The sequence below is a fragment of the Panthera onca genome, chromosome C2 (assembly GCF_046562875.1).
Source record: "Panthera onca isolate mPanOnc1 chromosome C2, mPanOnc1 haplotype 2, whole genome shotgun sequence".
Classification (NCBI taxonomy): Eukaryota; Metazoa; Chordata; class Mammalia; order Carnivora; family Felidae; genus Panthera; species Panthera onca.
The window spans coordinates 2,226,474-2,245,650 of record NC_138347.1 but is presented as its reverse complement, the minus strand read 5'-3'; the positions used below and the strand labels follow the sequence as shown (position 1 = coordinate 2,245,650).

The window sequence follows — 19,177 nt, the reverse complement described above, 5'->3', positions numbered from 1 at the left end:
GACTGGCAGCGGAGGGCCCGCGGGTGAGGAGCGAGAGCGCCGGGTGGGAGCAACTCCACCTCCCGGCCCTCGGGGGTCCAGCCCCGCCCACAAGCGCCGGGGTTCCCTCTGATTGGGCGGGGAACGGGCTACGCTGCACTGATTGGCCAACGCCTGGGTGGCGCTCCACCTCCGGAAGCTCCCCGGGGAGCCCACTCCGCGGGTCTGGTTGCCCCACCCCCACCCCCAGTGCGATCGCCGCCGGAGTCGCTGGCGAGGGCAAGGAAGGTGCCCAGTCGGGTGGGCCCCGGAAACGCAGGCCCTCGATGCAGCCCGGGCAGTGCCCCACGGCAGCGGGGAGGCGGGAGGGAGGGGGCTTGCAGGGGCTAATCTGCAGAGCTGAGGGGTGCTGTGGCTGGTGGGGAGGCACCAGGTTCTGCTTTCTGAGCAGCGCCCCCACCCCTCGCCGCAGACCCCAGAAGGTCAAGTGCTGCTGCCAGGCCAGCCAAGAATGGGCACTCGGACCAAGGAAGCGCTGTTTGTTGAGCAGGTAGAGGAGTGGCAGGGAGAGCAGCAGCTGGGTCGGAAGGGACATCCGGGCAGGACCCGGGTCTGGGGGAAGTGGCGCACCCAAGACCAGTCTCAGGGACCTCAGCCTGATGAATGCATGTTGGGTTCAGGAGCTGTGTGACCTGAGACAAGTTAGTTAACTCCTCTGTGCCTGCCTTTGCTCATCTGCGGAGCGGAGACAGTTACAACACCTTCCTCAGAAAAGCAGCTGACTTAATACGTGGCTATTGCGAGCGGATACACATAAAACATTCACACCAATAATGGCACGAGGATTTTAAGACAAGTGGAAAAACAGAACATTCCTCTGAAGGCTTCCTGCAGTGGAGGAAAGGTTTCCCTTTCTTCCCCTTGACAGTGACCCTGTTTCTCAGGTGGTCAGAGAGTGGAGAGAGAGAACATCCAGGCCTCCCTGGGCACCAAGCAGCAGTTGTATTCGTGCTGGGAATTGGAAGTCCTTGGCACAGACGAGGAAGGAGCAGGCTGCACTTTGCTGCTGGAGACCCAGGCTTCCTGTCAGCTGTCCCGAGCAGCTCCCTTGGGGTCTGGCACAGCGCCTTGCTGTTGACATGTGGGCGTCCCTGGTCCCAGAGAGCCCACCCTTCTGGTGCGTGTGCCAGTTTCCTGGGCGAGCCGTAACGAATCACCAAAACTTGGCGTCTTAAAACAACAGAAATGTATTCTCTCAAAGTTCTGGAGGCTGGAGGTCTGGAATCAGAGCTCCTTTGGGGACTTGACATGAGGCTACTTCCCATGTCTTCTGCTCTTGGTGGCCCCCGGCTCCCGCGGCTTGCAGCTGCTTCTCTGTCTCCAGGGTCATGACCTTCTCCTCTGTATGAGGTCAAGTCTCCCTCTGCCTCTCCCCATAAGAACCTTTGTGATCACATTTAGCCCCCCCCCCCCACCAGTAATTCCCGACAGGCTCCCCATCTCGATTTCACAATGTCAGCTACATCTTTTTTGCCATATAAGGTGACATTCACAGGCTGCAGGGAGTAGGACAGGGACATCTTTTGGGATCTGTGGGTGGGATTAAATACTTGGAGAATTTTGGGGTATTTGAGGATCGACGGTGTTCTGCTGTTTGAGCAGCTCTGGGCCCCTACTTGGGAGCAGTCTGATAGAAAGCACACACCAGGGGCGCCTGGGGGGCTTGGTGGGTTGAGCGTCCCACTTCAGCTCAGGTCATGACCTCCGGGTTGGGGGTTCGAGCCCCGCGTCTGGCTCTGTGCCGACAGCTCGGAGCCTGGAGCCTGCTTCCGATTCTGTGTCTCCCTCTCTCCCTGCAACTCCCCCACTCACACTCTGTCTCTCTCTCTCTCTCTCAAAAATAAATACACATTAAAAAATTAAAAAGAAAAGAAAAAGAAAGTGGACACTAACACATTGGCCCCACAGCACTGGTTCCCTGGGGTGGAAGCAGCCTGGAGTCAGCCCCTCCCCACCCTCCTATCCCCCCCACCCCCGTCACCTCACCCTGTCCAGACAGTTGTGATGAGCTCGCATTTTTGTCAGACTGGCCCCAGAACTTGACCTACCGGGAAGGTCCTATCTGTGCTTGTATGATGTGGTCTCCACTCCCCACCTTTTCTGGGGCTCCTGTGGCCTCTGTCCCATTACAGATCATGCTAAATGAGCCCCTGGACCCAAGACCTGTGACATCAAAGCCCAGCATTGTCCTCCTGTCCACCCAGGAGAGAAGGTTCCTAGGGACTCCGTGAAGGCCTCTGAATTAATCAGGGCTCTCTAGAGAAACGGAACCCACGGGATGTGCCTATATATACAGAGGGAAACTTACTTCAAGGAAGGGGCTCATGGGACCATGGAGGCTTGGTAATTCCACAGTTTGGGGGTGCGCTGGCTGTCCAGAGACCCGGGGAGGAGGGGAGCCCGCGGGCGGCCTGCTGAAGAATCCCCTGCTCGGAGGAGGTCAGCTGGCTCTAGTCAGCCTTCGGTGGACCGGTAGAGGCCCGCGTGTCAGTCTGATTGGGCTGCCATAACACGCTATCGTACGCCGAATGGCTTCTAAAGGGCCCGAACGTGTGGCTCACGGTTCTGGAGAAGGGAAGTCTGAGGTCAGGAGGCCTGCAGGGTCACGTGAGAACCCTCTTCCTCATCACACACTTTCAGTGCAGCCTCGAGTGGCAGAAGGGGCGAGGGGGCCCTCTGGGGCCTCGTGGATGAGGGCGCTGGTCCCATTTTGGAGTCCCCTCCTGAAGGCCCCATGTCCCAACACCACCATCTGGGGGGTTAGGATTTCAACATGTAAATCTTGGGGAGACACAGACCTTCAGCCGGTAGCACCCACCCGCATTATGGAGGGCAGTCTCCTTTACTCCAAGCCCACCAACTTAAATGTCAATTTCATCCAAAAAACACCTTCACAGAAGCATCCGGAATAACGTTTGAACAAGTATCTGGGCCCCGTGGCCCAGCCAAGTCGAAACATAAAATTAACCATTACAACTTCTATTCTCCTTCCAGGTATTTTTTTTTTTTTTTTATCTTGAGAAGGCCCAATTTTAACCCCACTTTTCTTCCGCAAAGCGTGGGCCCCGAGGCTCCCCTCACCCCAGTTGCGACGCCCAGGATAAGCTGGGTCTGTTTCATTAAGTCTACCTCACTTTGGGGGAGTTTCTGGCTAATCTGGAAAGGTCCCTTTGGGATTCATTACATGTGATTTGAAGCCAGCTTGAGTCGATGCCCTGTAACACGTCTGTCCTCACCGGGACCCGTGGCGAGCGGGAATCCCACTTCCTACGGGCAATTGCCTCTGGTTTAAGGAGCACCCGTGGGCTCGAACGGGGATCGGACCTTGGCCTCTGTGCTGTCCACTCAGCTCTTTCTCCCTTTGTTTACCAACCGTCCTAGTCTACGCTTTGCAAGGGTTTGGGATGTTTGGTGCGGCTATAATCGGGGGGAGCGGGGTTCACTCTCAGCCGGCGGCAGTCACGCACCCACAGGGGCCACATGTGCACAGGGGACACGGGCCACACCCACCGTGACAACCTGTCCTGCCTATCTTCCTCACACACACTCCCACGTCCTACGGGATAAAAGAAAGGCTATCCTTGCACATAAAAACACCAGAATATGACCAGTAACAACCACAATGAATATATTTGTAACGTCTCAACCGGCACACACAAACGTTTTCAGCAACAAATATGCTTCATAACGTCAGGGTCTTGTCCAAGGTTAGAGGCTGAGAATGTCGCCCCCATGAGAAAGGGCGGGGCCGGCCGGGCCGGGCCCTGCATCACCGCACCGAGCAGGAGGTGCCTCTGTCTGAGGCCACCTTGGGAAATCCAAAGTCAGCCAAATAAAATAATAGTTTGAAGAGAGAAAAAAAAGAAACAATGCAAGGAAAGTTGCCCGGTTCTAGGAAGACTTTTTTTTTTTTCATGGTAAAATGAATCATTTATAAAGAGGAAGTGAGCCCTGTTGAAAAACACTTAAAATATTCTCTCAGGGGGAGAAAACAATTCTTCACCAGCTTGGCTGGCCCCTGGGCGGGGGGCTTCATTCTCCGCCTGTCCTGAGCCAGCGAGGACAATGCCTCTTGGGAAACCAGGGCGGAATGCTTGCTGCAAAGGAGAGAAGGAGGCTCATTACCAACCCGGGCCCCGCACAGGCTCCCCAGGGGTGGGGGTGGTGGCGCCGTGAGTGGGCGCACGGGCTCCCACCGGATTATCCAGAGGCCTCGGAAATAGACATCCTTGGAAGCCCCCACCCATCTTCCGTAAGCTTTCCAGCCAGCGTAGAATGACAAGCAGTCCTTGGACAGCAGGGGACCAGATGGCTCCTCTGGGGAGCAGCCGGAGCCCCGGGCCCAGCTCGGCAGTCCACTTTCAGTGTGAAGAGCCACCATGGAGAAAACCCGTGCACAAGAAGGGGCGGGACTGCGCGGCCAAGGTTGGCCAGACTGCGCCGTGTATCACTCCCAAGGACTTCCTATACCCGAGACCCAGGACGGTACCACGCATGTCCCCTGAGGGTGCCGTGGCCCCCAGTGCTGGGGGCCCTGTGTGTGGGGCAGGTGCATGGGGAGATCACGTGCACCCTGGCCTGCGATTTGATGTCGCCCGTAGGACTCAAGTCTTCACGGACTTGGTGCCCAGCACCCACACTAGGGTCGGGGGACATCACTGGGTTTACGTTAGGGATGAAGGCCACAGGTGAGGCGGCAGAAACACACGGCGCCCATCCCAGCACCCTCCCCAAATGCCTCCCCGGGGACAGGCCTACTGCCTGAGGGATGACCGTGGCCGTGGCCGTGGCCGTGGCCATCCACAGGCAGCTGCCAACCATCTCAGCTCAATGCTTCCACTCTCAGCGAGCGTGAGGCTCTGTCCTCGCTACTGAGACATGAGCCTGGAGGCAAAGGCCCACGTGAAGACGCTGCTTCCAGCTTTATTCTGGGAACCAGGCGCCTGCACCGGCAGAACTCCGGGGGGTGGGGAAGAGGGAGGAGGGCAGGGAGAGGAGGCGGCCTGACGCTCAACGCTTCCGAAGACATGGGGAAAGCTGCTTCGCTCCGCTCCACCGAACACGGAGCCTGGGTGTGGGCCTGGCACACGCCAAGCCTTGGCACTTCCTGCCACGAGCACACGCCACACTGCAATGTGGGGAATGCTGGACATGGTCGGGGGGGGGGGCATAGAAGTTTCCAGAAACTCTCTGTCAGAAGCAGAAGGCGTGGCTTAGCTCAGATGCCGTCAACACTGGCTCACCACAGGGCAGGTGCCGCACGGTGTGGGCTGTGGGGGAGGGAGGCGGCCGTGTCCTCAGGGGCTCTGGGGCACATTGTGTGGATGAGGACGGATGAGCGAGGGCGGGTGTCCGAGGAGCAGAAAGCTATCCAGGGGAGGGGGCAGGGGGCGTGGGTGGGGGGGCTGGATGCTCACGAGAATGAATGGTCCCAGGCATGTTCTGGCAACAGAGAAGGGCCCAAGGCCTGGTGTGTTTGAGTGGTTCGTACAGGCCAGAAATGCACTGTGAGTGAGCTTGTGTGAGTGTGACAGTGTGTGTGAGGCTGTGTGTGTGAATGAGTGTGAGCAGGTGGGTGGGAGTGGGTGTGCACGTGTGCAGGGCAGGGCAGGGCAGGGCAGGGCAGAGCTCCAGAAGGCTGGGTGGTTTCCAGGGCCAGGTGACGGGTGTCCGGGAGTTGACTTTCTTCTCAGGACCCAGGGAGGCCCTGCAAAGTCCTGAGGGGACAGCCTCAGGCAGCCTTGATGCAAGAGGCTGGGGAAAGGTCCCCAAAGTGGGAGCGGGCATTCCTGACCTGGATCAAGCCCAGAATCTGGCGGAAAAGAGGCACACCGGACACAGCCACTGACCGGGGCACGGAGGCTGCCCGGGCATGGCTCCGTCTAGAAAACTCCACGTTCCCAGACTTATGCTGGGCCGGCGTCCCCACCCCCACTGCAAGCACCCCGAGGCCCTGGGGCGCGCCGGGAGCACCTTCTCACGGCCGGGATGTTGCTCCACACGTGCACGGCGTTCACGTTCTGGATGGTTCTGCCACAGATGTCCTGGATGGTCACGGGGTCGGCCTGGGGGAGGGAGACTTGGGCTGCGGCTCGGCGTGACCCGGGCAACGACCTCTGCCCCTCACGGTGCCCACAGGCCTCGGCCACCTTTCTAGACAGACTGTGGCTGTCAGTCACCGTTGCTGACGTCTCGCATCTGATTTCCTAGAAATCCTCTGCGGGAAGGAGGCTGAGACATCGCTGGGAAACCTTTACCAGCAGACCTTCCAGTCCCAGAGGTCACGTGGGCAGGGCTTCCCCACGGGCTCCAGCTCGGAGGTGAACTTCCCTGAAGGATAAAGGGGTCCTTTATCTTTGAGCCAACAGCCTTTCTGCCTCAGGAAGATAAGAGGCTTTGCTGGCAACGAAGGGTTTTCTAAAGTGCCGGTGTTTCAGGAGCCAAGCGGGCTGCCTGGACCCTAGAGGGCCCTGGAAGGGGAGGGGGCGGGAGGGAGACGGGCCTTCCGCCAGTGGGAGGGGGAGAGGCTAGAGGAGAAACTGAGGCAAGAAGCCCCCTGGCCCCTGACGCCCAACGCAAGGTAGGCTGACCCCACCCACATGGACTCAGGGAGCCTACAGAGTCCCATGTGCACCGTTCCCGGGCCCCCCCACCCCGCCCGTGGACACCCCAGCCTCCTCCTGGACCCAGACACCTCGCCGGGAGAGAGACACCAGACAGCCCGGCACTCGCCAGAGCCGAAGGAGACCGAATGTCTAGATCTTCCCTGCCTTCAGCAGGAGCGATGTTCCACAGCGAGACGGGAGCCGTCACAGGAAATGCGGGACGCTCCCTTTCTGGCCATCCTGATCTGGGACCAGTTGTGACCTCCCAAACGTGTGTGCAAAACCATCCAAAGGCAGGATTTTTGATGGGCTCTACGTGTGCGGATCACTGGCGTCCAGGTTTGGAACCTGCACCTTGTGGCTGGACCCGCTATCACTTACTCTTAGATTTTTTTTGTTTTGTTTTTTTTGATAAATGATTCAGGATTCAAACCTGGTCCTGGCAGCTTCTAGGGGGGCATGTTGCTATTTTAAAAATTCCAGACTTCCTAACGAGGAGAATAACCACAGACGCGGAGGGAAGCGGAAGAATCATGGGAACGTTTTGCTCAGCCCTGTGAAAATGACTTTTAAAACCGTAAGTCACAGGGGGCGCCTGGGTGGCTCAGTCGGTTGAGCGTCCGACTTCGGCTCGGGTCACGATCTCACGGTCCGTGGGTTCGAGCCCCACGTCGGGCTCTGTACTGACAGCTCGGAGCCTGGAGCCTGTTTTGGATTCTGTCTCCCCCTCTCTGCCCCTCCCCCCCCAAAATAAATAAACATTAAAAAAAATTTTTTTAATAAAAACAACTATAATTCACAGATTGTACTCTAGGAGAACGTAAGGTGCGGTGACGCACGGGCAGAAACACAGCGAGACTGCATGGGACAGCCTGACCCTGTGGGCCCTGCGTCCCTGCAGGGGTCTAGGGGCTGGGACAGCCCGACCGGGCAGGTGGGTGCAGCAGCGAATATGCCACAACTTGGCCCAGCAGTGTCACTTCTGGAACCGTCCCACGAGTGTCCCCATACACGCCCCGCAGCGCGGGCTTGTCTGTTAGACCTCAAGACTACAGCGACCCCATTCCCACTAGGGAACAGATCAAATACGTTTTTTACGTCCAAAGTAAAACCGCCCAGAACAGGCCCGTCCAGGGTGGTCGCTAAGTGACTCAAGCCCGCGGCGGGGCGGGCGTCCGCACACCTGCGTGCAGGGGCAAGCACCGTCCCCGGCGACAGGACTGGCGAGGGGGACGGGGCGGGGCGGGCAGCGAGACTTTCTGCCGTGACTCTGTGAGCATCTCAGCATGAGGGAGACTTCCCGAGAGGGGGGCGTCAGGCCCCACCGGGGGCTGTCCCATGGGGGGGCCCTGCGGCCGGGGCCCTGAGCCAGTCAGCCCAGGGCGGCTGCTCTCGTGGTCAGGATTCGGGTCGGCGGAGAGAAGACACGAGGCTGTCGGTGCCCCAGAGGGACAGTGCGTGCGATGTGTGTGCGGTGTGCGAGACGTGCGTGTGCTCAAAGGAAGAGCCCCACGCTGGCCTGTCCTGAAGTGCGGGAGCAGCGTGCAGGGCACGCCGACCAAGGCCACCTTGAAGGGTCTGGGCCCCGGGAGCGCGGTGACCCCCGCGAACCGGGTGAAAAGGAGGCTCAGGGGCCGGGCTCCGAGGAAGCCGGCCTGTCCCGGGGAGGCCCCCGGACCGGCCCCCGGACCGCAGCGCGGCACGTACCTCCAGGAAGCGAGTGGCTACGGTCCGGTCCTCTTGGGTCAGCACCAGATTGTCCACGAACATCCAGAAGAAGGGCTGCTGGCGGGCCGGCCGGGGCCTCGCGTACTGCAGGACGCGGTGGAACTGGAGCAGGTACCACACTGGGGGAGGGGCGTCCGGGTGCGTGTGGGGTCGCGGCAGAGGGGCGCGGCGGTGACTGCCCGGACCCGGCGCCCGCCTCTCCCCGGGGCAGGCCTGTCCCCGCCAGAGCAGCTGAGCCTCAAGGGCCCCGGTCGCCGTGGCCTGAGCGCAGACCGCCTCCCCCCCCCCCCCATTATGAGGGGACAGGGCAGTGAAAACGGCGTGGGGAGCGCACGTGCGCGTCCTCCCGCCAATGACCCCACTCGGAGCACCTGCTACAGGGACGCAGAGCACCGAGGGCGGGGCGTGCAAACGGGTTTGGGGACCAGACGGCCAGGGAACGCGCGCAGACCGCCGTCTCTTACCCGGAGGATGGTCACAGGCGTGGCCGATGGGGGGCGTGGAGCCGTACACGAGGTCGAACGGGCCCCATCCTTCCACCTGCAGGACACGGGCACACAGAAGGCAGGTGGGGACGGCCTGTTCTGGCAGGTGGCTCCCGGGCACCGAGCGGCCCCCACCGCAGCAGGCACCTGTGCGCCCAGGTGAGTGGCTCGCGATGAGGCCGAGCCCCCACAGCGCCCTGGCGGGAGCAGTGACACCCCCCCAGGTCACAGCCGCCACTGGCCTCAGGGACGCACGGAGCCCGGCCTCCGTCACCCGAGGGGAGGCCAGCCCCCCGCAGGGCACTTGGAACGTGAGGCGAGCCCTTCGTGCCAGGCGCTGGCCTCATAGACCCGCCCCCGGGAAGGCTGGCACGCGGACCCCGGGATTCACACGCATTTCCTGTGCTTTGCCGGAAAGCGTATGACGTGCGCCTGACGTGACAGCCGGGAGCGGACAGCGGGGCCACAGCCTTCCCTGACCGGCCACAGTCAGCCGGTCACTGCGGGCGGGGGGAGGAAGCCGCCCCTCCAACCGTGCCTGAGCCAACGAGGATGCTCCGGAACCACAGTGACCCACGTGCCCCTCTCCTGCAGGACCCGAGGGACTCCCGTTAATGACAATCGTAGCCCCCGTCTTTCTACTAAAAGAACATTAACAGAGACCCAGGTGCTGGATCGCTGGTTTTCCGACGGGTCCTGCCCCAGGGCAGACCCCCTTCCCCGGGCCGTCCCCCAGACCGCGTAACCAAAGCCCCCATCCCTCGGTGAGCCCCCGAGCCTGTGCCTCCTCCGGCACCTTCCCGTGTCCCCGAGAGCTACTGGGGGCGTCTGGGCACCGGCCTCCGTCACGGCCTAGTGACCGGAGCAAAGGCACAAAGGTGCTGTCCAGGCAGGGTGGTCGGGGAGGGGGGCAAGGAGGCGAGCACGGGCGGGCGGTCCCAGACCAGCACCCCCGCAGTCACCCACCCGCTGGCCCCCAGTACGTGCTGCCTCGAAGCAGCTCACGGAGAAGACACCGGAGTCTTGGAGGGAACACGCGGTCCCCCCCCCCAAGCTGTCTGCCCCCCACTCCGGGCTGGAACAGAAACCCACGGCCAGGAGGAGGTGGGAGCCGGCCACCCCCCCGTCTCTAGGTGGGGCTGCAAGGGCACAGCCCGTGTCACAGGCCTCGTGGAAAGAGGTGAGGTCAGGAGGCGTGGTGTGGGGGCGCTCAGAGATGCTGCACGCACCTGAGTCGTGATTACTGTGGTAACAGGTGTCACTCACGGGTGTCACACACGGCTACAATAAACAGGTTTCCAGTGTCACGATCAGAAATAGAGGTCCCACATTGCTGTCATAGGGGGTGTGACACGTTCCTATTGCTAATAGAGGCCAGGTTATCGCTGAGAAAACAGGGGCCCCGTTTTGCTGCGGATGACAGGGGGTGCCCATTGCTGTTGGCAGTGGGCCTCTCTAAGGAAGACGGGGTGTCTGGGAGCCACAGCTGGCATGCAGGGCGGTGCCCTGGTGTCCCCTGCAGCCCCGCTATAGGGGAGGCCTGTGTCACCGTCACGTTCCACACCCTGCCTTGCCCCGTGAGGGCGGACTCTGGTCCCGGGGGCGGGAGAGGAGGCAGGATGGGCGTGCCTGCAGGACAGATTCTCGAAATGGTCAGTCCTCTCAAGGGGTCAGGGTGAGGGCAGCGTGTGGGATCTTGGATGAGGCCCATGGTGATGAAGTTTAAGGTCATGAGGTTCAGGTGTGCCCTGTCCCACGGAGAGACCTGTCCTCGGGGCCTCCGGGCAGGGGAGCCCTCGGTGGGACGAGGCTGTGGGGCTTCTCCAGGCATGGCCAGAGCGGGGCGCTAGCCCCCTGGACCACAGGCTCCCAGGCCCCACGGGGAGCAGAGAGGTGAGGACCTGGCCGGCCCCTGGCAGAACAGAACCCCCACGTCGGCCCCCTCCTTGTGGCCCCTTCCACGGCCAGCACTCCTGGCCCCAGACCCTCTGCCCACGGTTAGTGGCTCTCAGGACGATGGGCTCTAATCCTCTCTCCTGGGCCCAGAGACCGAAGGACCGGGTACTCCTGTCCCAGGACCACCAGGAGGAGGCTTCCCAGACCCTTGCCATCCGTCGCCAAGGGCTCCTGGCCCAGCTGGATGCCAGTGAGTCACTTTTTAGGCACTTCCTCCAAGGTCACTGTCCGGGACAGCAGGAAACAGCCTTCAAGGGAACCAGAACATTCCAGGCTGTGTTTGGAGAATGCCCCCAAACAGTGACCGTTCAGTTCACGATTTTATCTGAAGGGGCAGGTGGCGTTTCATCCCATCTGTGTTGGGATCGGGCCCCTGGATGACAACCACAAGAACCAGAGTTCTGGCCCATCGCTCTGGGCTGTGGGCGGCGTGGGGGCCGCGAAAACACCCCTCTCGCCTCCCCCACTGCCTGCGGGGCGCCGGTTCCTGCGGGCCCCCCACGCACACCCTGGCTCAGGGACCCCAACCCCCGCAGCACCCGTGGGGGTCTTGCACGTGTGCCCTCATCTTGGCATCTGGAGGCACCCCACGGTACTTACGTCCCTCCTCACTACATCGGTGGCGTCCTCTAAGTGTTTCAGTCTTCCTGGGTCAGAACCAGGTTCCAAGAAGCCCAAACTCGTTAGTTCTGCGCGGGGAGAAATAGGGCTCAGAAGGGTGGCGTCGATGTTGGCCCCACACAGACCCAAAGGCCAAGGGTTGATTAGACAACATGTCTCTGTCTTAATGAGCAAACTCTGTCTTTTCAAGGACAGGGCACCGGCAGGAAGGATGAAGGTCCCGTTCGCTACCCGCTAAGCAGCCAACTCCGCTGAGTATGGATTTAAGAAAGTCAGGCAATTGGTTGCAAAACCAGGCCTTCGTGGGCTGCTGTGTCGTCTCTGGGTTAGGAAATCCGCCAGGCCGTGGTGTCCACGCTGAGGTCACCCAGCCTGGCTGTGTGACCCGGCGGGCGTGACCTGCAGGCCCCCCGTCACAGCCTCAGAGAGTCCTCGGCCTGGGGGCGGGAAGGCGAGTTCAGAAAGGACCTTACAAACGGGAGTAAGGGACGCATGGTCTGGGTGGGGAGACGCAGGCCGGGGTGGCCTGGGGTCGTGACTCCTGCGCCCCTTCAGCCGGCAGGCTTTGCCCCCCATGTCTCGCGGACACCCCGTCGGCAGCACAGGTGCACGCGGGGCCGCTGTGACCACGGTTCGCGAGGCTCGCGGTGGCACAGTGCAGGAAGTGGGGCACGTCCTGATTCTATCTGGCCAGAGACTAAGGAGTGTTTTCATGGATTCTCAGGTCTGCTGGGCCCGGAAGCATCCACAGGATTTCCAAGGCACCAGCAGGTGGGGGTCCGCGAAGGGCCCCGGGGGTGGGGATGGGCAGGACAAGGCTGGGACGCATCACGTGGCCGGCCTGCACAGGCTGGGACATTTGGGTAGAGGGAGGGGCAGGGAGCCCTGCGGGTGGTCAGGTGTGTGGGGTGGCCACGGGCAGGGCCTGGCCTGGACTGCTGCCCTCTGCACAAAGCCTGGGCCCCGCAGCTCTGCTTGGTGGCATCTCGCATCCATACTTGCTTCCTGCATTTTCTGTCCTGTCGGCAATTCTGAAGGAGTGAGCTCCCGCTGCTCTCTCTGGTGCCCTTCCCTTCCTGCCAGCCGCCTGAACACACCGGGTCCCCCGCGGACCTCCCTGGGGGCAGACCGTTGCGGTCCGGCGTGACCTCACTGCACTCACCGTTCCTGATGTCCCCAAACAGGGACAGCACCCGGACCGGCTCCCTCTTCCACACGGGCACCGTTTTGTAGGTCTCCAGCGTGTTCTCCTATCGAAAGAAAACGCAGTTCTCACTGTGGCCCAGTTGCAGAGCCCATGAGGCCCAGGGAAAATTCTTTCTGCCCCAGCAGAGGCAATTCCCCACCAGGGGAGACACCCCTGAACGTGCCTTCAGGGCAGGCTGGCCCCCCCAGGCCGGGCCATTTCTAACACAGGGAAGGCAGGTGCAAGGGGCTTTTCCTGATCGCAGAGGAAGAAAATTCTATCCCAAGAGGAAGCACTTCCTCTGGATCTCTTGGGGGATCCTGCATATGGACAGCAGGGGGATCGCCCGACTGTCCTTCCTCAGTGTGGGCCCCGAGGCGCCTGGTGGCCCTCACGGCTGCCCGCTGAGGACAAAGGACCCGAAAGCCCATGGGTAAACCCCCCCACCCCTCCCAGGACGCCCACTTGTAAAACAAGCACCCCAGACTCCCCGCCCCCAGGAGCGTGCACTGGCCGGGCCGGAGTGGGAGACCCCGAGCCACGTGGGGAAGGGCCTGTCTGTGGCTGGAGCCCACGGGCTGGGGGGCTGGTGAGTTTGCAGGTGGGCGTGAGGAGGGCAGCTGGTCCAGCACAGGCGCGGCTCTGATGGGCGCCGGGGGGGGCGTCCTGGTCCCCTCTGCTGTGACTGTCGGCGGGGGGCTCCTTCCTCCCTCTCTCCCCCCAGCACTGGGGCATTAAGGACACTTGTGAACATGAAAGGAAACTTCCTACAACTGGGGAGCATGGCCCCTCCTGGGACGCACCCCACCCATAGAGCGGAAAAAAAGCACTACCAGGCTGCGTCTCCTTTTCTGAAAAGCACTATAAACACACTTCAGCCACGGGGCCCACGCCGTCCAGCCTCAGGGCCTGTGCCTGGAGGCCAGCAAGTCCCCAGAACTCTGGTGGCCGAGAACCCGGGAAGGGTCGGGGGGGTGGGAGGGCAGTCCTGGCTCCAGGAGAGAGGGGCGCCCATGGAGGTGGGGAGGTGCCCCAGGGTCAGCACACACCCCCTTCCAGCGCCCCCCGCCCCTCCAGTGAGAGCCGGCACGGGCACACCCAGGGCCTGGACGGCCCTCTCCCCCGACCTGCTCCCACCAAACAGCAGCCAGAGGCTGAGGGAGAGAGTGAGGCTGAGGGGGAGGGAGAGGCAGAGGCGGGGACAGGAGGCTGAGAGGCCCAGGGGGATCCCTAGTTCTGCAGACCTATGTGTGGGCCCCACGCGGCACCCGCTTACCCGGGGTGGTCCCTCTCGAGCCTTAGTTTCCCGGAGCTGCCCTAACAGTGAATATAAACAGTGGCACAAAACCACTACCGCATTTCTATGTGGACACCAGAAGTCCCAGGTCCAGGTGTGGCGGGTCTGGCTCCCTCTGGGGGCTCGCAGGGAGGGTCCTCCTGCCTCCCCCGAGCATCCCCTGTCCTGGCCGCAGTCCTGGGCTGGACTCCAGCCCCTCTCGCAGTGTCGTGTGGCCAGCCTCCCCCCGGATGTCTCCATCCCCCTCCGCTTTCCCTCTGACACCTGTCCTCCTGCCTCACCCCATCCAGGAAGACCTCATCTGCAAAGACCCTGGTTCCAGCATCAGCCACACTCTCGGGTACCAGGTGTTAGGTCTTGGGGGACATACTGCAACCTGCTTTGATGAGCCCATAGGTCCCGCCTGGCTCACGGCTCCTGGCCTCCCACAGGAGGTCCCGCAGCTGTGCTCCGTTCCATGCCCCGAGCCTGTGCCCCAAGCCTGTGCCCCGAGCCTGTGCCCCGAGCCTGTGCCCCAAGTCTGAGCTCCACACCTGTGCCCCGAGCCCGTGCCCCACATCTGTGCCTCAACTCCACACCCATCCTGCCCTCTGACTGGGTGTTTGTCCCCACGTGCCGGACCTGGAGGCAACCCGTGCTGGGTCCGTCTCCTGCCAGGTCCCCCGTCCCCCGCTCGGAAGCAGCAAAACTGCCAGTTCAGAGTCGTTTCCACAAACTAGACCCCGCGGAGCCGGGACCGGAGAGGAAAACGAGAAGAGCGCGTCTGCTTGGAAGCCTGGGCTCCGTCATCGCCGGTGTCAGCGCAGGTGGGCGTCGTGAGGAAATTGACGGTCGCCCCCCCCCCCCCCCCCCCCCCGCCGCCCCTCACCGACTCGCTGTCGCAGAAGGCCTTCAGCCAGCCCCGCCACTTCTTGCGCCGCCGCAGGAGGCCGCTGCGGGGAAAGGGCAGACACAGGAAGCACACCCAGTTGCTCACGGCCTGGACTCTCCCCGAGGTCCCGGGGCCCACCAGGGTGTCCACGCACTCGAAGCAGTAGCACCTGGAGCCAAACAGAACATCACAGCGACCGAAGGGGCATCCGCTGGCCGCCAGGCAGGGGGACGAGGGGCGGGAGCCGCCCTCAGGCTGACGGGCACCGGGCGGGGGCGAGGGGGAGCCGTCACCCCGAAAGGGGGTCCAGTCCGTCTCAGGGACCTCGAGGGGCAGGAAGGAGCCATCTGCCGTCGGTGAGGTGGGGGGCCGCCCGTCTTCCCCACCCTCCAGAGCCTGCAGGAAGTCGGGGTCAAGGACGCCAGCTGGGGGCGGGGGGGGGGGGACAGATTTGGGAGGAGGGAGATTAAGTACCACGGGTGCTGGAGCTCCACGGGGAACTGCCCCTGCCCGGCCCCTGCCTGTGACCACCAGCCCTCGCTTCCCCGTCCCCGCTGAGGGTGCCGCCCATCCTGGCGGTGACGATAATAAAGAGAAAACTCAGGAACACAAATCTCTCGATGCCCCGCCTCCCGCGTGTGAAGGCTCTACACCGAACAAAATATTTGGGATGGAAACGGGAAGCTCGGGGGGAACTCGTCTTGGGGGGACGTCCTCCACACTCTGGGACGAGGAGCCCGAGGACGGAGATGCCTGGGCGGTGGGTGGTGGCACCTGCCCCGGGGCTGCCCCCAGGCTCACCGGGTACAGTCGGGGTTCTCACAGATGAGCAGCGTGTCCCCGGAGCAGCAGACAGAGCAGTAGGACTGGTACCCGTCATCGTCATACAGGAACAGGTGGCCCAGGAACTTGTCCTTGGCAAGGGGCAGAGCCTGGCCGGTGCCTCCTCGGTTCCCCGGGCTCCCCTCCTCCCAGCCTCCCTGCCTGCCTCTCCGCTGCCCCAGCCTCCCCCCTGCCCCGGCCTCCCCCCTCCCCGCCTCCCTGCTGCCCAGCCTCCCAGGCTCCCCACCTCCCCAGGCTCCCTGCCTCCCGGCCTCCCCCCCTGTCCTGCCACCCCAGCCTCCCCAGGCTCCCTGCCTCCCAGCCGCCCCACCACCCCGCTTACCTTGCACGGAGCGCACATCCCTCCCTCAAACAAAGGGTGCTGCGTGTGCACCTGGAAACTTCCACAGCAGATGCAGATGTCTAAGGTGGGCACCCACAGTGCAACACGTGTCACGACACCAGCAAGCAGAGCAACAGGTTTAGGAATAAATGTAACAAGGGGAGAGCAGGCCCCGTACAATGAAAACCACAGAACGCCGTGGACAGAATTGAAAGATCTAAAGAAGTGGGCAGGTACCTTGGGCAACGGGTCAGAAGACACCGCAGTTGGAAGGCCAGGCCTCCCCAGAGGGCCCCCAGACCCCTCTCAAAATCCCCATTTTTTTTTTTTTTTTGGCAAAAATTGACGAACTGATCCTGAACTGCGTGTGGAAACCCAAGGAATCCACAACAGGCAAATCCATAGGGAAAGAAAGTGGTTGAAAAGGGGAGGCAGCAGCAGGGGCGGGGAGGGACTGTTAATGGGAACAGGGTCTCTCTCAAGGGTGTTGAAAAGGCCCTAAAACTGGCTGCACAACTCTAAGTATCTGGGAGACACCAGGGTGGGCTCCCCGCGCCTGAGTCTTTCCAGAGCTGCTCCCCCTCGGCTGGGCAAGGGCTCACCTTCTATGTTCCTCTCGTTGACCTTGACTTCATATGCAATGAGCTCTGAAAAGGAAACAAAAGGGGATCCTTCCCTCTCCTGCTTTTTCTAATGTAAACCTGGCCCAGATGTGATGTCAGAGGAGTGGAGGGGGCTCGTGAATGAGGTGTGACTATTCCAGAAGCCTGGGGCGTCTGTGAATGAGGTGTGACTATTCCAGAAGCCTGGGGCCTCAGACGCCGCCAGGCCTGGGGCTGACCTCCTAAGGGAAGACACCTCACCTCTGCTGGGCCCTGGGGAAGCGGGGGATGACAGCTCTGAAGGCTCGCTGGAGCCCAGCAGGATGATGTCCGTGTGGTGCTCTGCCTCTGGCTCCGGGACTGGGGCCACCGCCGTGGAGACCCATGGGCAAACGGGACGCGTACAAACAGAGGGGGAAAACGGCCTGTCGGCGGCTGCCTGGGAGCCCCTGGCCCCAGCTCAGGCCCCGCCCGCCTCCTTTGGTGACACCTTTCCCTCTGGACCCAGGGGACCCAGGACACAGGGCCAGGAGGACCTATGGTGAGCGCCGATCTGGACGGGGGCTCAGTGTGTTCCCCGCGGCGTCCCTCCCTGCCCAGGCCCCCGCCACAGTGTGGGCTAGGTGGGCTTCTCCCCACAAAGGGGAGGACAGGGGGCCTTGGGAGGGGTGGGGCGATGGAGGCCCCCCGTGGGTCCCTTGGACACCCCCATGCTCTCTCCTCCCACGGCGTCCCCCAGACCACAGCTGGTGGTCTCCCCGGAGGCCACCCGGCCTGAGGCTGGGAGGAGCAGAGAGGGCTTACAGGAGCTCGCCTCTGGCGGGTCAGGGTCTGAGACGTCCAGGGTCTCCACGCTCACGGTCCCTTGCGGGGACAGGGCCATGAACGCAGGGAAAGGGGCTCCCCAGAAAGCAGCAGGAGACAGGTGGGGTGGAAGGACTGGGGGCCACAGGTACAGGACCCGCAGAGGAGCACTGTCGGGGGGAGCGGGGGGCGCGCAAGGTTGCCACGTGACGTGACGTGTGGGGGCGGGGAGGCGCGGGGGAGGGGCGAGAAAACCCTCATTGTCAGGGGGTGAAGGGTGCGGGCTCATGGGGGGGCAGGGGGCTTGTTCCTGATGGATGGGGGTTGGGGGCCCAGTGGGGGAGGGTGGGGGGAGGGACTCAGGGGCGGGGTTTAGAGGGCTTGGTGCTCCCAGGCCCGGGTGGAGGCAGGGCTCCAGCAGGAGGATGCAGGACAGGCAAAGCTCAGGGCGAGGAAGATCTGTGGAGGCTAGGTAGCCCGTGGGCGGAGTGGCATCCAGAGTAGGGGTGAGGCAAAAGGAGGCAGAGGGCATTTACTGCAGGTGGGACAGGCCCGGGGACACCCGATGGGAGGCCGTGGTCGGAGGGGCTCATCTGGGCCCTTCTGGGGATTGCGCAGGGGCTGTGCCCAGAGGCAGGGGACCACCTGGCTGCCCCTCGGGACGGTTATGGTGCTGGGCAGAAGTTGGGGAAACACCTGGGGAGGGGGCATAACTCCCTTTCTCCCAGTTTGGGTGTGGGCCTGGTGACGACTTCCCCGTGAAAAGTCGCAGAATCGGGGAGGCTGGGGTGTAACTCTGCAGGGCTCTGCCGGGTGCCCAGGGTTGACTTCAACAGTGACGGCCTGCCTTGACTGCATGTCCCCTGGACATGACGTGACCTCCGTGGCCTTCCTGCCAACAGCCCATGACCCCTACCTCTACCCATGAGAAAATCACCGGAAGATTCCAGTTGAGGGACACCCTACAAAATACCTGCCCACGGGGGCGCCTGGGGGGCTCTGTCAGTTAAGCGTCCCATTCTTGATTTCAGCTCAGGTCATGATCTCACAGTTTGTGAGTCTGAGCCCCACATGGGGTTCTGCTGATGGTGTAGAGCCTGCTTGGGATTCTCTCTCTCTCTCTTTCTCTCTCTCTCTCTCTCTCTGTGTCTCTCAAAATAAATAAACTTAAAAAAAAAAGAAAATTATGTGTTAAAAAAATACCTGCCTAGAAGTTCCGAAAACTGTCATAGTCATCAAAAGCAAAGAAAGTCCAAAACACCATCACGGCCGAGAGGAGCCTCAGGGGACCTGATGGGGAAATGTCACGTGGGATCTCGGGACAGAGAAGGGAATCGGGGGAAAACTAAGAAAATGGGACTAAACTGTGGTGTATTCGTTTAGTTAACACTCTATCAGTATTGGCTCATTAATTGTAACCAAGCTGTCGCACGAACACAAACACAAGGAGTTAATAATGCGGAAGCTCCGGCGTTTATGGGAACCGTGTATCACCAGGTCTGCGAATTTTCTGTAAATATAAAACTGTTCTAAAATTATGACTTTTTTTTTTTTTTGCAATATAGTGTCGTTAACTATAGCCGTCATGCTGCGTGTTACATTCCCATGACTTGCTTACTTTGTAAGTTTGTGCCTTTTGACAACCTTTAACCTGTTCTCTGTATCTACGTGCTCAGGGTGTGTGTGTGTGTGTGTGTGTGTGTGTGTGTGTGTGTTTCAGATTCCACATAGAGAAGAGAGATCGTATGGTATCTGTCTTTCTCTGTCTTATTTCAGTGAGCATAACGTCCTCAAGGTCCATCCACATTGCTGCAAATG

General features: G+C 61.6%; 1 protein-coding gene and 1 non-coding gene across 2 annotated transcripts; one reads left to right on the top strand and one right to left on the bottom strand.

The window, feature by feature from the left end:
* Positions 1-3,707: 3,707 nt before the first annotated feature.
* DNMT3L (DNA methyltransferase 3 like) lies at positions 3,708-17,438 on the bottom strand. Its single transcript, XM_060641013.3, has 12 exons — positions 17,360-17,438; positions 16,817-16,915; positions 16,556-16,600; positions 15,954-16,033; positions 15,590-15,702; positions 14,786-14,957; positions 12,597-12,684; positions 11,414-11,502; positions 8,837-8,912; positions 8,352-8,491; positions 6,013-6,104; positions 3,708-4,136 (listed from the first exon to the last, which is right to left on the bottom strand). Exons 1-12 carry the CDS (start codon positions 17,436-17,438, stop codon positions 3,971-3,973), a joined length of 1,239 nt encoding a protein of 412 aa, XP_060496996.2. The 3' UTR covers positions 3,708-3,970.
* On the top strand, positions 7,238-7,322 carry TRNAR-UCG (transfer RNA arginine (anticodon UCG)). The gene has a single exon. It is a non-coding gene; the product is annotated as a tRNA-Arg (tRNA).
* Positions 17,439-19,177: the final 1,739 nt, after the last annotated feature.